Source organism: Acinonyx jubatus, chromosome B2 (assembly GCF_027475565.1).
Source record: "Acinonyx jubatus isolate Ajub_Pintada_27869175 chromosome B2, VMU_Ajub_asm_v1.0, whole genome shotgun sequence".
NCBI lineage: Eukaryota > Metazoa > Chordata > Mammalia > Carnivora > Felidae > Acinonyx > Acinonyx jubatus.
Window position 1 is genome coordinate 15,342,615 of NC_069385.1, and position 25,192 is coordinate 15,367,806.

The window sequence follows — 25,192 nt, forward strand, 5'->3', positions numbered from 1 at the left end:
TAGGAGAAAATAAAAAACAGTGAATCTATTAACATTAGAAAAGCAAAACATGTACCCTCTTCCAAAGAATAAGAGGCTTGGGGGATGCAGAAGATCCACTTTATTCTGACATTTTGAAATAATGAATCATAATGTAAGCTAATCTTTCATTACCTCTTGCCAGCTGTTGCAGCAAAAGGTGTTTGCCTATTATATTAACCTTGACGGGAAATTGTTTATTGCAAACTTGCTTAAAAAATGGACTGCCTACACCAGAATATATTATCTAGAAAATGACAAAATGAAATTAAGTGGTTTCTAATAGATTTATTCATTCTTTTCAGGGATTCAAAATTAATGCAGAACCATTAGAGACCAATGCTCATTCTAATTCTAGACACACTAAGAAGCCTTAGGAAATAGAGACAAAGTATAAAGCAGCTGGGGCATTTGAAACTTGAATGAACTGACGAACAACTCTGAACATGTATAGAAAGATAGCAATTCACATTTTCATGTCATTGTTACCATGTAACCCTTGATATCAATTTTTACAACTTGACTCTAATTTAAGGATGCCATTCGATATTCAATACTCCTTTTTAAGAATGCGTAGAATAAGGGGCGCCTGGGTGGCTCAGTAGGTTTAACATCTGACTTCGGCTCAGGTCATGATCTCATGCTTCATGGGTTTGAGCCCCACATCGGGCTCTATGCTGAAAGCTCAGAGCCTGGAGCCTGCTTCAGATTCTGTGTCTCCCTCTCTCTCTCTGCCCTTCCCCCACTCACGCTCTGTCTGTCCCTCAACAATAAATAAAACATTTTTTAGAAAAAAGAATATGTAGAATGAGAAGAGCAGAAGAACACAATTACTCCAACCTATAAAAATTTCATAGAGGAAACATACCTCAGAAAGAAATGTGAGAATGAACAGTCAGTTCTGGAAGAACCAAAGAAACGGAGAAGTAAAAAGTTTTTAAAAAGTAGAAAGCTTTCAGAAGGTAGATGGATTAATAGTGCCAAATGGAGCAGAGAAATCCAATAAAGCAAGGACTGATGAAATGACGTGAGAGTTGACAAAGAGGAACCTCAGCAAGGAGTTTGAGCCGAAGAGTACAGCACAAGCCAAAAGCCAGTGGTAGAAACGTGAATGGAGTATGAGGAAATCAAAATGAGAGAAGGCCATTCCTTTGAGACTCTGGATGAGAGTGAGCAGAGACAGAGATGGGGTGGTCACTGAAGAATATAGGGATTAGGAGGATTTTTATTGGCCAACAGGGCGGAGAAGTAGGGGGAATCCATATTTCCTGCGTCTCTCAAACAAAGACGTGTAGAAGCCAAAGGACTTTGAACCCCAGAGCCTGGGAGGAAAAGAGACTTGAATCCACTAGGAAGAAAATGGGGAAGCTGGAAAAAAGATAGGTGGGTAACTGTGAACTAGGGGAGATTAAAAAAAAAAAAAAAGGCCCCGTGGGCACGGAGGGGAGGGACCCCCTTCTGCGGAGAGACAAAGGGAAGAGAAAGAGCGGGTAGGGAAGTGCAGGACCGTAGCTGGACAGGAGAAAGACCTCGGATTGAGACTGAGAGGCATCTGATTCTAACTGCGGGGCTTTCTCTGGACTGGGGCAGGCTCCCTATTCGCACACCTGGGGAGGAGGGGCGCCAACCCTGGGTACCGTGGTAGGTCAGGGCTCAGTCCTCAGCTAGAGAAAGTGGTTCCCTCCCTGGAGGGCTGCGCAATAGCACAGAACCTGCCTGTGTCCGCCACCCTGCGTGCAAGTGGCTGGGCGAGGGCTCAGTCTGCAGGAGGAAAAAGTGGCCATTTCCCTGGAGTGCCGTGGGAAAAGACAAAGCCTGCCTGCGTCCGCCACCCGGGGGGCTTCCAGGGAAGGCAGCGGCTCAGTCCACAGTAGGAGAAGGCGGTCCTCCCTGAAGCGTGGGGGGCACAGACAAAACCAGCCGAGACCACATATCACCGTACCGAGAGGCGCTTCCCCAGCGCCAGAACGCGCGGAGCGGGACTTTGAATCCTAGCCAAGCGCAGGGTCAGGGGAGTTGGCGGAGCAAGAAAGAACCGCCCCGTCTGTGCCCGCGGAGTGAGGACGACTCAAACTGAGTCCAGCAGGTGGGCTCCGTGGAGAAGAGACTGAGGGATCACCATCCCCCCCCCGCCCCCAATCAAGGCGGGGCCTCAGGGATCACTCCCCCGCCCATAGTGGAGGTGGGTCCACATTACACCAAACCACGCCCCCTTGCGCTGGGTAACTGCGTAGCCACCAGATGGGCCCAGACCCTGCAGATAGCTCCTCCCAACAAGCGGTGTAGCATTGCCTGGATTAACTCTAGGTCAACTCTGGATATATAAATATATTCTACTCCCCCTTTCTCCTCCTTATCTCTTCCCTCCCCTAGGCTGGTTACTCTGGTTATTGGTCTCTCTAAACAGACATATTTAATCCATCGTCTTGATAACATGTTCTACACCTCCTTCTTTACACTCCTTTCTCTCTGGAATAATCAAGCCATAGAGTTTCTCTGTCTGGGTAACTTTATCTTCGTTTCATTTTCCCCGCCTCCTTCTTTAATTTCCTTTCTCTCTCTCTGGATTAAGTCTTTTAGTCTCTCCGCCTAAATCAGTGTTTATTTTTTCTACCCCCCTCCATGCATTTCTCTCCTTGTATGTGCTCTTCCATCAGCACCACCAACACCCTCTTTACTTGTAGTCAGTGTTTTGGGGTTTTTCGTTTTTAGTCTTTAGTTTTTTGTTTGTGTTTATTTGTATGTTTGTGTTATTCGTGTGTTTGCGTGTTCTTGTCTCCTGTTTGTCTGTTTTCCTTTATGGGGCTACTCCAAGAAACAAATCAAAGCACACCTGGTGGAGGGTCAAAAATATCACTATGAGTAGGGTAATAAAATAACCAAAGTCACAACAACAGAGAGCAAGTAACAATCTCCGAAAAAACACCTCCTGAAGGGCCAGGCTCTGGACAGTGTATGACCCTCTTTCAATATAGCTGTGCTCACAGGTGCAGAGCACACAAACTTTTAAAACGCATAAGGGACAGAAAACTAGACAAAATGATGAAACAGAAGAATTCTCCTCAAAAGAAATTCCAGGAAGTAGTGACAGCTAGCGAATTGATCAAAACCGATTTCAGCAACATAACGGAACAAGAATTTAGAGTAATAGTCATAAAATTAATCGCCGGGCTTGAAAAAAGCACAGAGGACAGCAGAGAATCTATTGCTACAGAGATCAAGGGACTAAAAAATAGTCCTGATGAATTTAAAAATGCTATAAATGAGGTGCAAAATAAATGGATGTGGCCACTGCACAGATTGAAGAAACAGAGGAGAGAATAGGTGAATTAGAAGATAAAATTATGGAGAAAAAGGAAGCTGAGAAAAAGATTTTAAAAATTCCAGGAGTACGAGGGGAGAATTGGAGAACTAAGTGATGGAATCAAACAGAACAATATCTGTATCATAGGAATTCCAGAAGAAGAAGAGAGAGAGAAAGGGCTGAAGGTGTACTTGAACAAATCATAGCTGAGAACTTCTCTGATCTGGGGAAGGAAACAGGCATTGAAATCCAAGAGGCACAGAGAACTCCCTTTAGACATAACTTGAATCGATCTTCTGTAGGACATATCATAGTGAAACTGGCAAAATGCAAGGATAAAGAGAGAATTCTGAAAGCAGCTAGAAATAAATGGGCCTTAACGTACAAAGGTAGACACATAAGGGTAGTAGCAGAACTGTCTACTGAAACTTGGCAGGCCAGAAAGGAATGGCAGGAAATCTTCAATGTGATAAACAGAAAAAATATGCATCCAAGAATCCTTTACCTAAAAGTCCGTCATTCAGAATAGAAGGAGAGATAAAGGTTTTCCCAAACAAAAACTGAAGGAATTCATCATCACTAAACCACCCCTACAAGAAATCCTAAAGGGCACTCTGTGACTAAAATGTTACAAGGACCACAAAGGACCAGAGACACCACTACAAGCATGAAAACTACAGAAATCACAATGACTCTAAACACATATCTTTCAATAATAACACTGAATGTAAATTGACTGCATGCTCCAATCAAAAGCCATAGGGTATCAGAATGGATAAAAAAAAAACAAGACCCATCTATTTGCTGTCTATAAGAGACTCATTTCAGACCTGAGGACACCTTCAGATTGAAAGTGAGGGGATGGAGAACTATCTATCACGCTACTGGAAGTCAAAAGAAAGCTGGAGTAGCCATACTTATATCAGACAAACTAGACTTTAAATTAAAGGCTGTAAAAAGAGGTGAAGAAGGGCATTATATAATAATTACAGGATCTATCCATCAGGAAGAGCTAACAATTATAAATATCTATGCATCAAATTCAGAAGCCCCCAAAATATGTAAAACAATTCATCACAAACATAAGCAACCTTATTGACAAGAATATGGTAATTGCAAGAGACCTTAATACTCCACTTACAATAATGGATAGAACATCTAGACAGAGAATAAAGAAACAAGGGCCCTAAATGATATATTGGGTCAGATGGACTTCACAGATATATTTAGAACTCTGCATCCCAAAGCAACAGAATATAATTTCTTCTTGAGTGCGCATGGAACACTCTCCAAGATAGATCACATACTTGGTCACAAACAGCCCTTCATAAGTATAAAAGAATTGAGATCATACCATGCACACTTTCAGATCACAGTGCTATGAGACTTGAAATCAACCACAGGAAAAAGTCTGGAAAACTTCCAAAAGCATGGAGGTTAAAGAACATCCTACTAAAGAATGAATGGGTCAACCAGGCAATTAGAGAAGAAATTTAAAAAATAAATGGAAGCAAATGAAAATGAAAATACAACAATTCAATGCTTTGGGATACAGCAAAGGCAGTCCTGAGAGAAAAATATATATTGCAATCCGGGCCTATCTCAAGAAACAATAAAAATCCCAAATACAAAATCTAACAGCACACCTAAAGGAAACAGAAGCAGAACAGCAAAGATACCCCAAACCCAGCAGAAGAAGAGAAATAATAAAGATCAGAGAAGAAATAAATAATATAGAATCTAAAAACAAACAGTAGAGAAGATCAATGAAACCCAGAGTTGGTTTTTTGAAAAAATAAACAAAATTGATAACCCTCTAGCCAGGCTTCTCAAAAAGAAAAGGGAGATGACCCAAACAGATAAAATGATGAATGAAAATGGAATTATTACAACCAATCCCTCAGAAATACAAGCAATTATCAGGGAATACTATGAAAAATTATATGCCAACAAACTGGGACAACCTGGAAGAAATGGACAAATTCCTAAGCACCCACACACTTCCAAAACTCAAACAGGAAGAAATAGAAAATTTTAACAGACCCATAACCAGTGAAGAAATTGAATCAGTTATCAAAAATCTCCCAACAAATAAGAGTCCAGGACCAGAAGACTTCCCTGGGGAATTCTACCAGGCATTTGAAGCATAGAAAATACCTGTCCTTCTCAAGCTGTTCCAAAAAATAGAAAGGGAAGGAAAACTTACAGACTCATTCTATGAAGCCAGTATTACTTTGATTCCCAAACGAGACAGAGGCCCAGCAAAAAAAGAGAACTACAGGCCAATATCCCTGATGAACATGGATGCAAAAATTCTCAACAAGATACTAGCAAATCAAATTCAACAGCATATGAAAAGAATTATTCACCATGATCAAGTGGGACTCATTCCTGGGATGCAGGGCTGGTTCAACATTCACAAATCAGTCAATGTGATACATCACATTAATAAAACAAAAGATAAGAACCATATGATCCTGTCAATCGATGCAGAAAAAGCATTTGACAAAATTCAGCATCCTTTCTTAATAAAAACCCTCGAGACAGTTGGGATAGAAGGAACATACTTAAACATCATAAAAGCCATTTATGAAAAGCCCACAGCTAGTATCATCCTCAATGGGGAAAAACTGAGAGCTTTCTCCCTGAGATCAGGAACACGACAGGGATGCCCACTCTCACCGCTGTTGTTTAACATAGTGTTGGAAGTTCTAGCATCAGCAATCAGACCACAAAAGGAAATCAAAGGCATCAAAATTGGCAAAGATGAAGTTAAGCTTTCACTTTTTGCAGATGACATGATATTATACATGGAAAACCCGATAGACTCCACCAAAAGTCTGCTAGAACTGATACATGAATTCAGCAAAGTCTCAGGATACAAAATCAATGTACAGAAATCAGTTGCATTCTTATACACTAATAATGAAGCAACAGAAAGACAAATAAAGAAACTGATCCCATTCACAATTGCACCAAGAAGCATAAAATACCTAGGAATAAACCTAACCAAAGATGTAAAAGAACTGTATGCTGAAAACTATAGAAAGCTTATGAAGGAAATGGAAGAAGATATAAAGAAATGGAAAAACATTCCATGCTCATGGACTGGAAGAATAAATATTGTCAAAATGTCAATACTACCCAAAGCAATCTACACATTCAATGCAATCCCAATCAAAATTGCACCAGCATTCTTCTCAAAGCAGGAACAAGCAATCCTAAAATGTGTATGGAACCACAAAAGACCCTGAATAGCCAAAGTAATATTGAAGAAGAAGACCAAAGCAGGAGGTATCACAATCCCAGACTTTAGCCTCTACTACAAAGCTGTCATCATCAAGACAGCATGGTATTGGCACAAAAACAGACACATAGACCAATGGAATAGAATAGAGACTCCAGAACTGACCCACAAAAGTATGGCCAACTAATCTTTGACAAAGCAGAGAAGAATATCAAATGGAAAAAGACAGTCTCTTTAACAAATGGTGCTGGGAGAACTGGACAGCAACATGCAGAAGAATGAAACTAGACCACTTTCTCACACCATTCACAAAGATAAACTCAAAATGGATGAAGGACCTGAATGTGAGACAGGAAACCATCAAAACCCTAGAGAAGAAAGCAGGAAAAAAACCTCTCTGACCTCAGCTGTAGCAATTTCTTTCTTGACACATCTCCAAAGGCAAGAGAATTAAGCAAAAATGAACTATTGGGACCTCATGAAGATAAAAAGCTTCTGCACTGCAAAGGAAACAACCAACAAAACTAAAAAGCATCGACAGAATGGGAAAAGATATTCTGCAAATGACATATCAGACAAAGGGCTAGTATCCAAAATCTATGAAGAACTCACCAAACTCCACACCCGAAAAACAAATAATCCAGTGAAGAAATGGGTAGAAGACATGAATAGACACTTTTCTAAAGAAGACATCCAGATGGCCAACAGGCACATGAAAAGATGCTCAACGTCGCTCCTTATCAGGGAAATTCAAATCAAAACCACACTGAGATATCACCTCACACCAGTCAGAGTGGCTAAAATGAACAAATCAGGAGACTATAGATGCTGGAGAGGATGTGGAGAAATGGAAACCCTCTTGCACTGTTGGTGGGAATGCAAACTGGTGCAGCCACTCTGGAAAACAGTGTGGAGATTCCTCAAAAAATTAAAAATAGATCTACCCTATGACCCAGCAGTAGCACTGCTAGGAATTCACCCAAGGGATACAGGAATGCTGATGCATAGGGGCACTTGTACCCCAATGTTTATAGCAGCACTTTCAACAACAGCCAAACTATGGAAAGAGCCTAAATGTCCATCAATGGATGAATGGGTAAAGAAGATGTGGTTTATATACACAATGGAATACTACGTGGCAATGAGAAATAATGAAATATGGCCTTTGTAGCAATGTGGATGGAGCTGGAGAGTGTTATGCTAAGTGAAAAAGTCAGGCAGAGAAAGACAGATACCATATGTTTTCACTCATATGTGGATCCTGAGAAACTCAACAGAAGATCAGGGAGGAGGGGAAGGCAAAAAAAAAAAAAGTTACAGAGAGGGAAGGAGGCAAAACATAAGAGACTCTTAAATACTGAGAACAAACTGAGGGTTGAGAGGGGGTGGGGGGGAGGGGAAAGTGGGTGATGGACATTGAGGGGGGCACCTGTTGGGATGAGCACTGGGTGTTGTATGGAAACCAATTTGACAATAAATTTCATATAAAAAAATAAATTAAAAAAAAGAATATAGGGATTAAAAAGGATTTTCAGAATGGAAGAAGCTTGAGGAAGCCTCATCTAGACTGAAGGGCAATAGGTAGTGGAAAGGGAATCACTCGGGGAACAGAGAAGGGAAAAACAACAAGGTCAAGGGAAGTACAGCAGTTGGGATTAATGATACAGAAGGAACAGCCTCAACAAAGACACCTTGAAGAAGACAGGGAGAAAAGAAGAAAAGGGGCAGATGAGACAAAGTTTGCATCTCTCATTTAACCCAGTATAGGATCAGAACTTACATCAATCCAGGATTTACTAGGCATGTGCAATTGAATAAAGCCTGTGTAAGAGAATCAAGGGTATATGGTCAGAGCCCAGCACAGTGCCTGCTATGTAGTTGGCACTCAGTAATACATTGAAAGGAATTCATAGAATGTTTCAGTGTATAGGAAAAAAGAAAGGTAGAAACATAGTGAAAGGATAGATGGAGTGAAGGCTCCTATAAGATATATAAAAGAAAGAAAGAAAGAAAGAAAGAAAGAAAGAAAGAAAGAAAGAAAGAAAGAAAGAAAGAAAGAAAGAAAGAAAGAAAGAAAGAAAGAAAGAAGAAAGAAAGAAAAGAAAGGAGAAGAAAGGAAGAAAAGAAAAGAAAAGAAAAGAAGGGAAAGGGAAAGGAAGAGAAGAGAAGAGAAGAGAAGAGAAGAGAAGAGAAGAGAAGAGAAGAGAAGAGAAAAGGAAAGGAAAAGAAAAGAAAAGAAAAGAAAAAGAAAAGAGAAAAGAAACCTAGTATGAAATAAAGTGAATTGAAGATAAGTTTCCATGTTCTCTGATTAAAGAAACCCATGCTTCCTGCTCCCATTCCCCACCCAAAGAACCAGACCACACTGACTTTTTCAGTGGTCCTCCCCTTCACAAGCCCTGTCTTCCCTTTCAGCTCAAATTGTATTACCCTTCCTTGACCTGATCACTCATTAATACTGTCCACAGTTTCATGACAGTGCCTCTCAAACAACACTTGCCATAATACTCACAAAATACCGGCTCATGTTGAGTGCGTTTGACTTGGCCTATTTTTTCCATTCGAAATGACAAAGCTCTTAGTTTGACAGCCTCAAATGGAAGTTCTTTATTTTTTAATATCTTTAGAGAGCACTGGCTTGCAGTTTTCAATACTAGTTCATATTCTTTTGCCCATCTCCTTCCATTTCATCATGATGCTGTTGAACTCCCCCCCCACCCCCAATCAACCTCAAACCTTTGTACTGTTTGTTTACTAACATCTTATGCATGATTCAACTCAGTCAGAGGCAGCTGGGAATATTTAACTACAGAAGCTTAGTGCCTTTGGGGGGCAGTGTGGTTGGCAAGAATGACACTGACAGATTCAGTGCCTTATAAATCTTCAGTCTTGCAGCCTCAATCCCTAGCTCAGTGCCCAGCACACAGCAGGCATGCCATACATGTTCGTGGAATGAATGAAGGAAGGAAGGAGGGAATATAAGCATGTGCAGAAGTTCAAAGTACCAAGCACCCTCCACCCATCCCTGCATAATAAAATACTGCAAACTTAAAAACTGTGGTAGGATAAATATAAAATTGGCCATCTAATTTTTTACTGTAGAGTTCAGTCATGTTTAGTTATTCACCCTGGTGTGGAACCAATCTCCAGAATTTTTCCATCTCACAAAACTGAAACTCCACACCCATTAAACGACTCCCATTTCCTCCTCCCCGCAGGCCCTGACAACCATCATTCTGCTTTTTTTTTTTTAAGTTTATTTATTTATTTTGAGACACAGAGAGGGAGAGCACATGCACGCAGAAAGAGAGGAAGACAGAATCCCAAGCAGGCTCCAAGCTGCGAGCCTGGAGCCTGATGTGAGGCTCAATCCCACGAACTGTAAGATCATGACCTGAGCCAAAATCAAGAGTCGGACACTTAACCAACTGAGCCACCCAGATGCCCCAACTACTTTCAGTCTTGCACTTGACTGTTCTAGATAATTCATATAAGTGGATTCATATAGCAGTTATCTTCTTGTAAATGGTTTATTTCACTTAGCATAATGTTCTCAAGGTTCATCCATGTCATAGTATGTGTCACAATTTCCCTTCTGTTTTAGGCTGAACAGTATTCCATTGTTATGTATATGCTATACTTTTTTATCCATTCATCCACCAATGGACATCTGGACTGCTCCCATATTTTAAATAATGCTGCTATGAACATGGATATTCAAATATCTCTGTGAAAGCCCGTTGTCAATTTTCTTGGATATACACGACTATTTTACTTTCCCGCCAACAATGCACAAGCGTTCCAATTTCCCATAATCCTTCCCAACATTTGTGGGGTTTTCTTCCTGTTTTGTTTTGTTTAATAGTAGACATCCAAACGGGTGTGAGGTGATCACTGCATTTTAAGGTCACCTCTCTTACCAGCCACTCCTAACTCCACCCTAACTCCACCCATAACTCTGAAAACTTATGCCTGTTCAGAACTCAATAGCAGATTTTTCTTTACTTCTCTTCTGCTACTTGCAATATTCTTACTCTCTGAGTTGTACATTCAGTGTGTCCCCATTGCTGCTACATTCCTTGTGTCTTATTCATCTTTGGAACCCTGATTGTTTATAGCATAAGACTGTTTATAGCATAAGTGCCTCCTCATGCAGAATAGAGACTCAATAAATATTGGTATCAAATGAATTAATCAATGACTCAATCAATACAGTGATCATTTTCACAACATAAATGGAATATGCAAATGTTTTTAAAAGTAATGGTAAAAAAGATAATAGCAAGAGCTCATTTCCCCAGATCTAGCAGAGATGTATGCAGTCAGCAAAATGCCTTTCACCTACACTTTGAGATGTCCCCGGAATACTGAAAATCCACTGCAGACATAGGGCATAAAACTAGAAGGCCTCCAAACATAAGAGAGGAAATTACACAGCTATATTTTCTCTCCATAAAGGCACTTTTTTATCCAACTTGGAAATTCATGTATGTAACACTATCAGTTATCATTTGGCCCAGCCCTGCTCTGCGAATGCTCCTAAACTGGGCTGTCATGAAAAATATAATCCAGATCCACCTAAAAGGCAAGTGAGATCTTCTCACAGGCTGCAAAATCATGTGGTGCCTTGAAATATGTTCTGGTTTTCTTGAGTATCCATTAGGCAAAGGTAATTCAGCCCTACTGCCTCCAGACAGAGATCTGTGTCCCCAGAAAGCACGCTAACTTGGCCTAATCATCTGCAGTGGAAAGGAACAGAGTGGGAGGCATCTGTGCCTGGATTCAGACCAAGCCACAACAGGAGGCCAGGCACCAACCTGAGAAGAGGCTTTAGAAACCCTAACCCAGCCCTTATCTCTTTATTCTACGTGAAGATTTAACTAATTCTTTAGCCAGATCTCTAAAGCATCTCTCTCTCTCTGTAAAATTCTTATCCCTTTCTCACTGAATTGTCACCAACCTTCCATAGTTTCTCATCTTGGGCACTTTCTCATAAGACTCGGGTAAGCAGTTGACTAGTTTGCCAAGTTAGATGTTCTTCAGCCTTACAGGTATGTTTAAAGATTCTCTGAAAGCAAAACAGAAACTTCAGTGAAAAATGGAGGGATGTTTTGTCAGTAACTTAACACACAGCAACTCTGAGGCACACAAGTGCTAAAGAATAGAGTGATGGCAGAGAAAAGAAAGGCAGAAGCATGAGAGATCAAATAATAAGAGGCAACACCCTGCACCTCCAGGAACTGAAAACTCAACTGACTAGATTCAGTTCCAATTTCATTACATCCATTGACTACTAAATATTTCCCAGTGGATGCCCCACCAATATTACATATTCAATATGATTAAGAGAAAAAGTCTGAAGGCATTCATATTGGGTCCAGAGAGTGGACTCTCTTGGACCAAGAAAGAATGGAGCATAATAAAAAGCATTTATCCAGAAGATTTTCATTAATCAAAGGAAAAGTTTAAAGCTCGATGTAATCAAAAACTGTTGGTTTTCCAACCATAAGTCATGGTACCAGCCACCCAAAAGCATTATTCCCCTGCTGAGTCAAGCATTTTTAAAAATTTTTACAGCTTGGTTTCTAGAAGAAATGTTTTTGCAAAGCTAAATTAAAAGAACCAACAGAGGGCACCTGGGTGGCTCAGTCGGTTGAGTGACTGACTTCGGCTCAAGTCATGGTCTCACGGTTTGTGAGTTGGAGCCCTGGTCAGGCTCTGTGTGGACAGCTCTGAGCCTGGAGCCTGCTTCTGATTCTTGTCTCCCTCTCTCTCTGACCCTCCCCCATTTATGCTCTGTCTCTCTCTGTCTCAGAAATAAACATTAAAAACAATTAAAAAAGAACCAACACAGATAGCCATTCCCTAGAGATGTGGGATAATTAAGTGCCAGTGGGATAACCTCATGAGGCTCAGATCCCCATATCAAGTTCCCAAAGTTATGTGCACTCATAGTGCCTTACACTTTTTCTTGATGGCACTTACCACAATTTCCAATCCTACATTTGAGTGGTTATTGACAAATATATGCTCCCCCTAATGAACAGTAAATTCCCTGAAGGCAGGGATCATGTCTCATTTACTCCCAATTTTAACTGACACATATTAGGTCCTTAATAAACATTTTGCTAAATGTACCTCTTCCATTGAATCCATCACCAAATTGTGTCAGTTATTTCTCCAAAACACTATGCCCATCCTCCTTTGCATTCCTTATTTTCATCATTCTTGCTTAAAAAATAAATAACCCTACATCTGAATTATTAAAAGCAGTCTCCTGCCTCCCACAAGTCCTCAAACTCATCCTGCCAGCTGCTGTCAAAATAATGGTCACAAAATACAACTTTTATCTTTCAATAACTTCTCATTACATAGATCTGTGGGTCATTACTTTTTTTTTTTTTTTTGCCGGGGGAGGGTAATCAGGGACCTATTTGACAATACAATGAAGACTCTGAAACTGTCTTTTCTAAAAACCACATATAAACAAACCCTCAAACTTCTGCCTATAATTCTAGGGAAATTATAAACCTGGAAAAGAATATTTAAAAATCATCAACATACAGAACTAAGCCCAAATTCTTGAATTCCCTGCTCCAACCAGTATTGGTCTCTCTGTAGGTCCCTAAGCAAACTTTTATCAACTCCACCTCTGAAAGATTGTTCACACAACATTCCCCACAGTCTCTGCTTCCCATCATCCATACACATCTCATCTGTCATAGAAAACCAGGCTTTAACTCCCCTATCGTCCATAACTTTTATGAGTATTCCAACTCACACTGGTTCAACTTTGAACTTCTACAGCACTTAAAGTCTTCACCACTTCTCTTGACACTTATAATCTCTCTGACAACTACTCTACTTCTATTTCCTCTGCAATATTTTCTTCCTCTACCAGGCTCCTAAATGACAATGTTCCTCAGGTTCCTGCCCTCAGCCCTCTGTCATCCTTCGCTGACATTTTCTCTTTGTGGGAATCTTAGCTGTGTGTGTGGCCACACCCAACTGCCATCCCATATCCCTCTCCTGGACTTCAGATGTCGATTACACACTTTGCAGCTCCTCTTGAATGACCCAAAGAAACCTCAAACTTAATGTGCACAAAATTAAACTCAGTATCTTTTCCAAAAAGCCTGCTTCTATTCCTGCATTCCCATTTTGGCCCAATGGTTCTAGGATCCAACCAAGGCATTCAAGCATACCACTCCCTCCACCTGGCCCCTGAATAATTCCTATTTATCCTGCAGCCATAGCTTGAACTTAATTTCCTCCAGGGAGTTTTGTTGACTTTCAGGACCTAGGTTACACGCACCCTGGACTCTCCATAGTGGAGTAGCCATCTTTTCACTCCCTGTGATACTGTGATTTATAACAAGAAATATATATTTGGTCTTTGTCCTGCTTCTTGCACAGAGTTTCTAAAACCCTTGGAAATTCCTAAGTGATGAGAGCAACAAAGGTGTCTTTTGTATGTTAATGAGGTGACTTTTGGACCCCACTTAAGGATGAGGGCTGTTGCCAGGGAAACCATCTTGAATAGAGGGTTGGAACTTTCAGTCCCCTGCCACCCATCCACCACCCACAGGGAAAGGAGGGAGCTGGAGGTTGAATCAATTACCACTGGTTGATGATTTAATCACCTATGCTTATGTAATAAACCCTCCATAAAAACCCAAAAGGACCTGGTTCAGAGAGCTTCCCAATTGGTGGCCATATGGAGTTGCTGAGAAAAGGGCGCACCTGGAGAGGGCATGGAAGCTTCACGTCCTTTCCCCGTGCCTTACCCTAAGCATCTTTTCTGCCTAGCTACTCCTGACTTCTATCCTTTTATAATAAACTGGTGATCTAGTAAGTAAAATGTTTCTCTGACTTCTGTGAGCCACTCTCCATATTAATCAAACCCAACAAGGGGTTTGTTGGAACCTCTGATTTATAGCTAGTTAGTCAGGTAACAACCTGGGCTTGTGATTGGCATCTGAAGTAGGGACCATCTTATAGGACTGAGCCCTTAACCTGTAGGGTCTGATGCTATCTCCAGGTAGGTGGTGTCAGAATTGAGTTAAATGCTTGGTGGTATGTTAAACACACACACACACACACACACACACACACACACACACACACACACGAGTCAAAGTCACACTCCCCCGTTTAAAACCCTTGGCAGCTTCTCACCACATCAAGGAAAGAATTCAAAAACTCAGCACGATCAGTGTCCTGCCTGTCACTCCAACCAGGACTCCTCACACTCCTTCCCTGAACCCCAAGTTCCAAGAGCTGAGTCATGGCTGCTCCCAGAAACACCGAGCACCTCCATGCTCTGAGTCCTCCCTGACTTGCTCCCGACTCCATGCAGTTCGTCACCTTATCAAATGCCTTTTCTGACCTGCTAAAGTAGCCTTTGTATTATTTCCACCCTCTTATACCCATTTCTTTATTCCTTATAGCACTAATTACTACCTACCATACCAAATTTTAACTTATTATGTGTCTTCCCCACTGAAATGTAAGCTTCATTCCCCAGCACCTTGAAGAGAGCCTAGTATAGAAACAATGGTTGGAAAAGTGCATAAATAAATGTTGATGCTATGAATCAGCATCTTGTTATGCTCTATTTAATTATCTATCTTACCCCATGCACCATAACCTACACTACGGCAGGGACCGTGGACACCTTACCTACTATGCCACCCGGCTTATGCTTAGCAGCCTGACACACAGTAAAGTGATTAATCAGTATTTGCCATCTGGATGAATGCATGGACATGGTGAAAATATTCCGAACTCCACACCTACACACTCCCATGTCACAAACCTGTCCTCCACACTACAGCAAGAGTGATGGCTCTACCCTGAAAAATGGACCCCTATTTGAAATCCTTCATGAATCCTCAACATCTATGATACGCCTTCTTAGTCTTCTTTGGATGGTGGGCTCCAAGAAAATACCCTACTTACAGAAACACAGATTTTGCTTATAATCTTATGTACTCATTGGCCTCTGAAGTCCATGAAAGGTCTCCCCAAAAGACGTCAGGCCAAAACCTCCCAGCCTACAGGAGAAATGCAGACTCCATAGCACAGCCATTGTGACCTTGTCACTGTCCCATCTCCAGCCCTATCCCCTCTGTGATAGTCAATTTTATGTGTTACCTTTCTCTGACCAAGCTAGTATATCTCTGGACTTTTGCCTTCTATCTTGGCCAAAAGGCAAAATCCCCTGAGTGAAAATGCCCACTCAGGTAGCAGCCACTGAATTTCTAAATAGAATCAACATGTGCTCCTAGAATATCACATATAGAAGTATTCTGGAATGGCCATCATCATCGTATGTGTTCACTGTGGATCTCCAGGAAAGAGATCCTATTACAGTCACCTTCACTTCCCAGTTTCCAGCAAAGTACTGACAAATAGTATGCATTTGATAGTCAATTAGGGAATGGGTAAAATTATATGTCCCAAACTATGTGTCTTGCTTCTCCACTAGGATATAAGGTTTTTAAAAGTATGGAAACTATATATTGTTTTACTTTTTTTTAATATTTTTTTTTGAGAGAGAGAGAGAGAGCTCAAGTGGGGGAGGAGAGAGAGGGAGACACAGAATCTGAAGCAGGCTTCAGGCTCCGAGCTGTCAGCACAGAGCCCCATGGTGGGCCTCGAACTCACAAACCTCAAGATCATGACCTGAGCTGAAGTCAGATGCTTAACCAACTGAGCCACCCAGGGACCTGTGGAAACTGTATTTTAAATATTTTTTATCATCACCAAAACATCTGGTATGGTATCTTGCACAAAGAATGTATCTAATAAATACTTACTGAATAAATTAATTAACAAAGAATTAAGAACAACTTTGTAAGAGGTGTAGTTGAATCTGTTACAATAATAGAATGCTGTATCAAGATGAGAAGCCAATTTTTGATGCCTGTGTGTGTACCAACACACATAGCATCTGAGAGCGGGTTCTTGTGTACTTCTCTCTGCTTTAAATATAAATATGAATATGAATGAGCATACATTACTAGTGGTTTGTGCCTAAGATCAGAATTTACCTGTAGGTATTTCCACTATCTATGAAAATTTGGATTTTAATATAATCTCTACTTATTTTCCATGGCAATAAATAAATATTCTTTTAAAAAATGGACAAGTTGATCTAAAATGGTAGAGTCTGGAAAGGAAAAATCCTCAGTCTTATTTTTAGAAAAGCTCAAGTTAACGGAGTCCTGGGCTAGGTTTGGGTAACCCATTAAGCCATGTCATAGGTATTTTCTGGGCAAGTGTCTTAAGCAATTTGGAAGTATTTTAAGCAAGCTACAAATTATTTTCTGGATGACAAAAATAGGTCCTTCCAACTTTTGGAAATCAAAGACTCTAGTCCCTTGACGCTGTTCCTCTGAAAACTTCACCTCTTGCCTCATGTTACTCATTTAATGAGTGTAATTTTTGTTTGTATTTATTGTGTCTTCTAGTTAATAATCAGAGGCAGCTGATATTCTTCCCTACAAGCTAAAAAAAGAAAACTTCTTCCAAAAAATGACTGGTGATACATATAGTTCAATGCAGCTCCAGGAAATGAGTGAGGGAGAGAGTTGTAGCTGCCATCTCAGCTTCTGTCCCAAGTTCAAACCACACCCTAGATTCTGGAAGACCAGCACAACCTTACTCATTACAGCAAGATAAGAGGAGCCTGGGGAAAAGGCAAGCAAAGTTTCACACTACAGCGATGGCTGTGGCTGCACTACTTTTAGTGCCTTACATGTAATGAATTACCTTAGCCCTCAAACTACCACAAGCAGTACTATTATAACTGCAGTTGTTTTAGGAATGAGGTGACCAAGGTACAGAGAGATCAGGTAACTCAGCAAAGTCATATACAGTCAGGCAACAGTGGAGTCAAAGAATCAGGCAGCCTGATCCCAGAGCCTGGACTCCCACCAGAGAATGGAATCCTTGGCAACTCCACCCAAAGGCAGCAAGAGCCAAGGACAGAATGTGTCACATGCTCTGGGAACAAAATCATTACCTCAGATATCATCCCTAATCTCATAAGTAATAATCCCATTTGAAATTGCCCACAATTATGTATTACAATGCCAATAATCCTTTTTTAAGGGAAAAAAGTTAATTCAATTTTTAGTAAAAGGTTGAGAATTCCATTGAGTTCCATGAAAAGAGAGTTAATGGAGCTGATAGCCATACAAGAGAATAGTGTGGTGAAAGTTTGAATATTTCCTTAACATATTACAGAAAATACTTATTTTAACTCATAAACAAATGAAAAACGATGTGTTGTTAATGTTTCATATATAAGAGTTCTGAAATTCTTTATGCACAAAGAACATTAACATTTCACCATTCAAAATGTAAGGCTCTCTCTAAAATGTCAAGAGGTTTTCCCACTCACTTAAGAAAAATATCGTCACCCCCAAATACAAGCAAGTGTTGCTTTTCCACACTAATAGGAAACAAGAATAGCCTGGCATAAAGTTCCCCTAAAACCCCCATTTAGTCAATATCTTTTTATCTGTTCTCTGTTACTAATGTGTAACCAAATGACCTGATTTGAGTTTCCTCACCTCTCCTTTTTCTATTCACACCAACCTGTTGCAAGTGCTAATGAACGGTGAGGACACGAAGCCCAAAGTGAGTTGCAAGAAACAAGGATAACACAAAGGAGGGAAGTCAAGAGAGAGCTGTGGTTTGACACCACACCTTCTAGAAACAAGTCTGCTTTCCAGCCTAATTTCCACAGAAAATGTGACATATGTTACGGTAACAATTACCTACGCATACACAGTAATACTATTCATTCATTCATTCAACAGCTTTGCAGAAGCATCTATTTAATGCCAACCAGGGAGTGTACCAGGACAAAGGACAGCTACAAAAGGAGGAGGGGAGAGAGGAGGAGCACGAAGAGAGGGAAACAGAAGGACGAGAATAGCCTCTGCCCTTGGAAAGCAGATTAAGCAAGGAAACAGACTTGGGCCTCTGGGAAAAGGCCCTACAAGCCCAGAACTCCAAATACCAAAAACAGTCCAGTCCAACACTGGCCTCTGGTCGCCTTTGGAGTAGGATCCATTAAATCATTCCATTTATGATTCTATCCAAGAGATAGGAACAATATGTCATCACATAAAAAGTCCGCACAAACAGGTCCAGAGTTGCAAATGGAAATTTTTACGTACAAAAATCATTTGAGGAATCTGCAAGTCATTAAAGATCACATTGAGACAAATATAATACACTTCAGGAAAATAAGGGAGTGTTAAAAAAGAAAACCACAGGCCCGAAATGGCATCACTTAGGTTAAAGCCTGGAGTCTGTAAACCAGGGCTTAACTATCTGATCTAACTGCATCTTCAACCTCTCCGAAACCTAAGTCCTAACCTATCAAGGGATTTTCTGATAAGCACCAATTAGGTACTCTGTCTCGAAGGAAGAAGAGGTAATCTGCATAACAAGACCCCCTGCATGCCCTTTAAGAGGAGATCTTACCTGAAACAATCGCTCCTTTTCTTTGCTTATAACTCTTGCCCCACCCTCCTTCCTAGAAAACCTTTCATTTTGTACGTCTGGGGAGCATCCCTCTCTTTGCTAGAAGAGATACACACAGCCTGATTCATGAACCATTTAATAAAGCCAACTTAATCTTCAAATATACTCGGTTGAATTTTGTTTTTTAACAAGAGGCAGAGTACTGTGGTAGAAAAGTTCTAGACTGAATCAGAATTCCTGGGTTCTAGACAAAAGGCTGCCAATCACAGCTGCATGGCTGAAACAGGTCACCCAACCTCTCTGGTTTCAGCTGCTTCTCTGGAAAATAAGAAACCCCAACTACGTTTTCTAAATTCCTTTCCAGCTCTCTGACTGTATGACCGTGATTCTGCCCTGCGCCTCTGACCAACATCCATCTGTAGCCAACTAGAATTTCTTCAATGGATCCCATGAGTGCACAAACCACTTAACAAAACTCTTTCCCAAGAGTCATCAAATGTGTACAGAAGAGTTGGGGAGAGGGGGTAGCACCGCATTTCGGTCTGCTCAGCACTCCCTCCTGTGACGGATCAAAGATGACAAACACCTACCCCATCACAGGGAGCTGTCAGTGTTGGCCATCGTGTTCTGAACCGCTACCATGATTTACCCAGAAAGAAGTCACTTCTCTAATATGGAGACATGAGAAATAGGAGGAAAAAGAAAAAACTGGAGGGGAAGGACAACAAGAAATGCAGAGACAAATAAAAGAGGGAAAACAGCTCTGTATATTTAACATTTTCTTAGTTCATTAAACTCCATCAACAATGCTTCAAGTGGGAACCCGAATAGAAAAAAACTCAGCTGAGATATCAAAGGCAGCATAATCCATCTGCTGTGGCCCTGCCCGGACTAGCAGGCATTTCTGGAAAGAGTTCCAAAGCAAATGAATGATTCTGGAATGAGAGACAATTTAGATATGGTTTAACATGAACAGAGGTTCTTTTGCACAGAATGACTTCATCAAATTCTTAAGCATAATCAGTGACCAGGGTTGTAACCCTTCTGGAAAGGTACTAAGGGCTCTCTTCGATGTGGAAGTGAAAACTGAATCTTCAGGATTACTCTTCTTTGATTTTCCAATCCACCCAAAAGGAAGCAAGCTGAAAGAGCCACCCATCCATCCTTTTGCTGATTTCTAAAAAGATACAGTAGATCATTCATGATGTAACAATGACCACGGCTGCAGGTTGTATCATCCAGAGACACCAGGAACCTGTGAGATGCACATAGACCCACACACCATACAGATCTCGTGGCAAAAGAAGACCGGGTTGGTGTGTGTGTGTGATATGCCCTTTCAGGGACCATATGTTTCAGGGAGTTCTGATATGCTATTACTATCTCTTTGACTAAGGGTAACATATGCAAGGTGCTCTCTGGAAGCCTCATACGTTTTCGCCATAAGCATCTTTGCCACAAGCATTTTCACCACATAACTCATTCCCCATAAGGACATAATGAAACATGAAAAGTAAGTAACAAGTTAAAAAGACTTTATTGCAAATACGAAATATTTGAGCACACTCAAAATGTACAGTGCAGATTTATACCAACACTGTGCAAATAACTGATTTTATTTTGTGGACTATACCTAAGCACTTGTCTTTAAAGTCTTTTGAAGACTTTTTTTTTTTTTTTTTTTTTGCTTGTTGATTCATCTCCTCATTGCACTTTTTTTTTTTTTTTTTGCTAAAATTCCCTCCTTCGTTAAGAGAGACATCAGTTTCCCAACACAAAGATGCATCTTTGTATAACATTGTGAAAGCCTTCTGCACTACTATTCATTTTTGGCTTATGTCACATGTTCGTTAAGATATTCCAAAACGCTACAGGAAACGTGTGTTCAAAATTCTGCACCACTATATAGACCATAATGAGGTCTGAAATTTATGTAATAAAAAATGAGAGCACTGTGTCAACAGAGACAGGAAACCAGACTGTCGATCAAACCAAACTATCAACCCGTTATTTTTTTTTCTTTTATCTTTTATGGCAAAACTGCTTCACAGCCGATTATGCACTGAAAATGTTTGCAGCCAAAATGCTTGCAGCAAAGATGCTTACAGTGAAAGTACTTAGAACCCTCTGGAACACCTTGGTCCCTTTCTCCAGACTCACCACCTGTTGCTCCTTTGCCCACCTTCCAGCAACAAATATGTGCCAATTACTTCCCCACCTGCCATACCTTTGCTCCCGTCACACCTTTGCTCACATTGTTTCCTACCAAGAATACCCTTACCCAGCCTGGTGAGCCTAAAGAAATCCTAATCGTATCCAGACTCAGCCTCTCCATTCTGCTACTTCTGTACATCATGCCCACATCTTCTCAGCCCTCCCTAACACTGCGTGGCAATAAATGGTTACACAGGTTGTGTGCCTGTTAGACTATGAAATCCCTGTGAGCAACATCCAATATATAGGAGGCAGCCAATAAATCTTTTGAATATACTTAAATGGAATTCAACTCAGTGAATTATATTGGACTGGTTTCACGATATCCACAAAATAAATAGAAATACCTTAAGAGGTGAGCAAATCAGGCCTGATTATGTGTTCAAATGCCTGCCCAAACTTCCCACAGACAAGAACAGATCACAGAGCAAAAGAAATATCAAGTTTGGAAAAGTCGCTTCCGGTTTGCCAGGAACTGGCAGTTTGACCTGAGAATAAATTCCTCATCATGTAAGTAACAATGCCATTTCTCCTCACTTGAAAATAGGAATAACACTATTTTCCGTAGCTGAAGAATTAATGGCATTGGATAATGTTTGCGAAAAAAAACCCTAAAAATCCTGAAGCCAGATACTGGTGTTAATCTATAAACCTATTTTAAAGTAAGCATACAGTAGTCTCACAATAAGTGTACAAGAGTGAAGGGTATTTTAAGTACTATGCAAACCTTGACCCTTCTTTCACATGCTGTATGAAAACTACCAGAAAACCTCATCTGCTCCACCTTCAAAATACCTACCAGTTCAAATTCTTGACATTTCAAGAAATAGTGTTCATTTTTAAAAATCAATTCGTGTGGTTGTGTTTTTTAAATAGTCATTATCTTTTAGAAATGCATACAGAAATATTTACAAATAAAATATAACTGTCAAAACTGGGTATTGAGTACATGAAGGACCATTATATTATTCCATTCCTGTAAGTATTTGAAAACGTGCAAAATAAAAAGATCAGTTATTCCTCTTTCCAAACCCTCTTTTGGCTCCCCAGCTCATTGAGTAAAAGCCAGAATCCTGACAATGGCCTACAGAGACTCTACTCACTCTGACCCCCAGAGTCCTCTTGTACTCACCTCCAGCTTCTTATTCTATTCCAATCATCCCGGCCTCTCCAATTTTTACATACCAGGCATGCTCCTGCCTCAGGGCCTTTTCACTGCTATGATCTCAGCTTGAAATGCTTTTCACTGGGATATCCTTTTGGTACCATTCCCTTCCCTATTTCAAATCTTTGCTTCAGTGTCACCTTCACAATGGAACCTTTACTGGTTTGTCCGATTTTTTTACCGGTCTATTCTCAGTGCCAGAACAGTGCCTGACATACAGTAGTTGGTCAATAAATATTTGTTGAATGAACAAATGAATGAATGAATGAGCAAACTGGGTGAGCCATCCAGTGAACCTAGGTGGAGGTTTCACAACATCATCACAGTGCAGTTAGAGCCTGTCAGCAGGCCACATTGATCACTTTAAACCAGATGCCAAACAGTGATTTCGATGGTCCAATGTGGCGCCCAGGAAGTGAGCAAAGTACACACACTGATGTTTTCCAGGGCCTGAGACTGAAGGAGTCAGAACACCCACCAGATCCCTGAGCCGATCCCAAACTCCACCAAGAACTGGCCACCACCATCAACTACCTGATCAACCCGATGGAAACCTGGGCCCGCAGCCATCCCACACCTTCCAGAACATCATGACATTCTCGAAAACCAAACTCAGGCATTACAGACAGGTCGGCAAAGTCCTGCCCTGTTGTCTCGACACCATGGAGTTCACCATGTGAAGTTTGAACCGCTGACCCCCCCCCCCCGCCCCGTCCCCCATACATCCAGCTGAGAAGAAGGTCAGGGCTGGGGTTCTGGAGTCACAACAACCCTCTAGAACGGATATGCTTGAAAAATTTGCCCAGGATTGAACAGAATTTGTTTTTAAAAGGCTTGGTTCATTTGTATAATTAAGAAAACAAAAAAAAAAAATGTTGTAAACTGGAGTTATATGATTTGAGAGAAATTTTCAAATGATTTTTTTTAAACAATCTGACCTTGGAAATGGAATTACTAAATGCCGTGACATGAGGATGGGGTGGGGGGAGAAACAGCTGCTCTTTTACTCCTTGGAAACATCAGGGCCTCAGGCTTCCCAGCACGGGCTGGCATGTTATAGCCTCTGCATCTGTAGTTTCCTCTCGTTTCTGGACGGCAGCCTCTAGTGTTTCCTCCAATTAATAGACAGTATCCTCCGGTGGTCTCATCTAGACAGCAGAGTCAGAAGCAACCTGAAATCTCTGGGGATAAGGACTCAGCTTTTCAGTCTCTACCCCACTTACTCCACCTTCGTACAAGACTTGGCCTTGGTCAGAGGAGAATCAACATTACATTATCTTTATTGCCCTTGTAAGTGGTATTTATAACTTTTTATATTTACCTCTGAAGAACTCTTCCTGAATCTTCTGCTATAGTCCTGCAAGGTATAAGCCTGCTCTGAAGCCAAAAACAAACAACCAAACAAGCCAACCTTTGATTCACTACCTTCCCATCCCCAGTACTCTGCCCAAGCCTGGCTCACATCCAGTTGGGACGAAACCACTCAGCTGTTAGCCAGTGGCCTCAGCTGCCACCAGTCAAAGCCACTAGTTTCCTAAGCAGCTGAGAACACTGGAGAAAACCCTTCTAGCCTTGCTCAACTCTTACCTCCAAGCTATGTCTTGGGGTATGACTCTGGGGGTTCTTCGTGGTCCTTGGGTTGGGAGGGAGTAAAAGGAAATATTTCCAAGGACTTGGGAAACTCTCGTTCATATTCCATTCCCTGTGGTCTCACTCAAAAGACTTCAGAGACTTCCCCCACCACCCCCCCCCCCCCAGAAAACGACACACATACGGCTATCTGAACTACACTCAGAAGATTATTGGAGGATTTCTTATACCACTGACTCCAGCGCACCTCCTTTTTCACCCCACAGCCTGGACTTTTTTGCAATCTCCCTTGAATCCATACATTGGAGATCCCCACACCACATTCCTTCCCCATAAGCCCCCACCCAGTCTTCCAAGCCACGATGTCCAAGTGCAAGCTCTCTATCCAGTCTACCCCCCCCCCCCACGTGCTGCAACCCAAGGAGTGGAAGAGGGGAAACGCAAATCTATTTAACGTGTTATCTAGATAGGAGTGGTGCTTTCTCCTTCCAAATCTTTCACACTCGAGAAGAGAGCACTTCAGAGAATAATCTTTCTACACTATTTTCTGAAATCTAATAATGACACAAAAATATAAGAGAATTCCCCCAAGACAACCAAGAAAAATGTTGTTTCTATAGCACTCACTTTATTACTCAACAAAAGCTACTAATTAGTAGTTCTGGCCACGAGGTCTCTTTTAACCAGACCCTACTTGTTGATTTTCTCCTCATGCAAAATTGTAATCTTGTAATATTAACGTTGGAATGTGTGCCCTTGTATTTCATCTATCTTGTCAGGGGATACAATGAATACCTATGTCATTCTGTGTTTACTCTAAACCCTATGTCCTTAATTACAATTAATGACAATGGCAAAAATAAGTGTGCAAATTCTGTATCAGCCTGCCTCCTTTCCTGTTAGGGAAAAGACAGGCAGGTATCTGTGTACTTGCTAGAAGGGGAAGCCATAAAAAATAACCTTCAGGCTTCAAAAATGAAACACAGTAAACAGTAATGCAACACCGTTATGCCTGCCAGATTCAACCAATAAAAATTCAAGATGCCCCGTTAAATTGAATTTCAGATAAACAATAAAGAATTTTTTAGTATAATGTCACATAGGACATGGTTATGCCTAAAACTTTTTGTTATTTATCTGAGGCTAAAAA

The 25,192-nt window shown here is 40.9% G+C and overlaps 1 protein-coding gene across 13 annotated transcripts in view; it reads right to left on the bottom strand.

The window, feature by feature from the left end:
- ESR1 (estrogen receptor 1) overlaps positions 1-25,192 on the bottom strand; it is a 417,733-nt gene that overhangs the window by 226,264 nt on the left and 166,277 nt on the right. Inside the window, exon 1 of one of the 13 annotated variants that reach the window (XM_053222092.1) lies at positions 11,530-12,199. The exons of the other annotated variants lie outside the window; for them this stretch is intronic. Within the exon in view, the coding sequence (XP_053078067.1) occupies positions 11,530-11,546 (17 nt within the window). The 5' untranslated portion in view covers positions 11,547-12,199. Of the gene's footprint in view, positions 1-11,529; positions 12,200-25,192 lie in introns of those variants that run through there. 13 annotated transcript variants of the gene reach the window in all.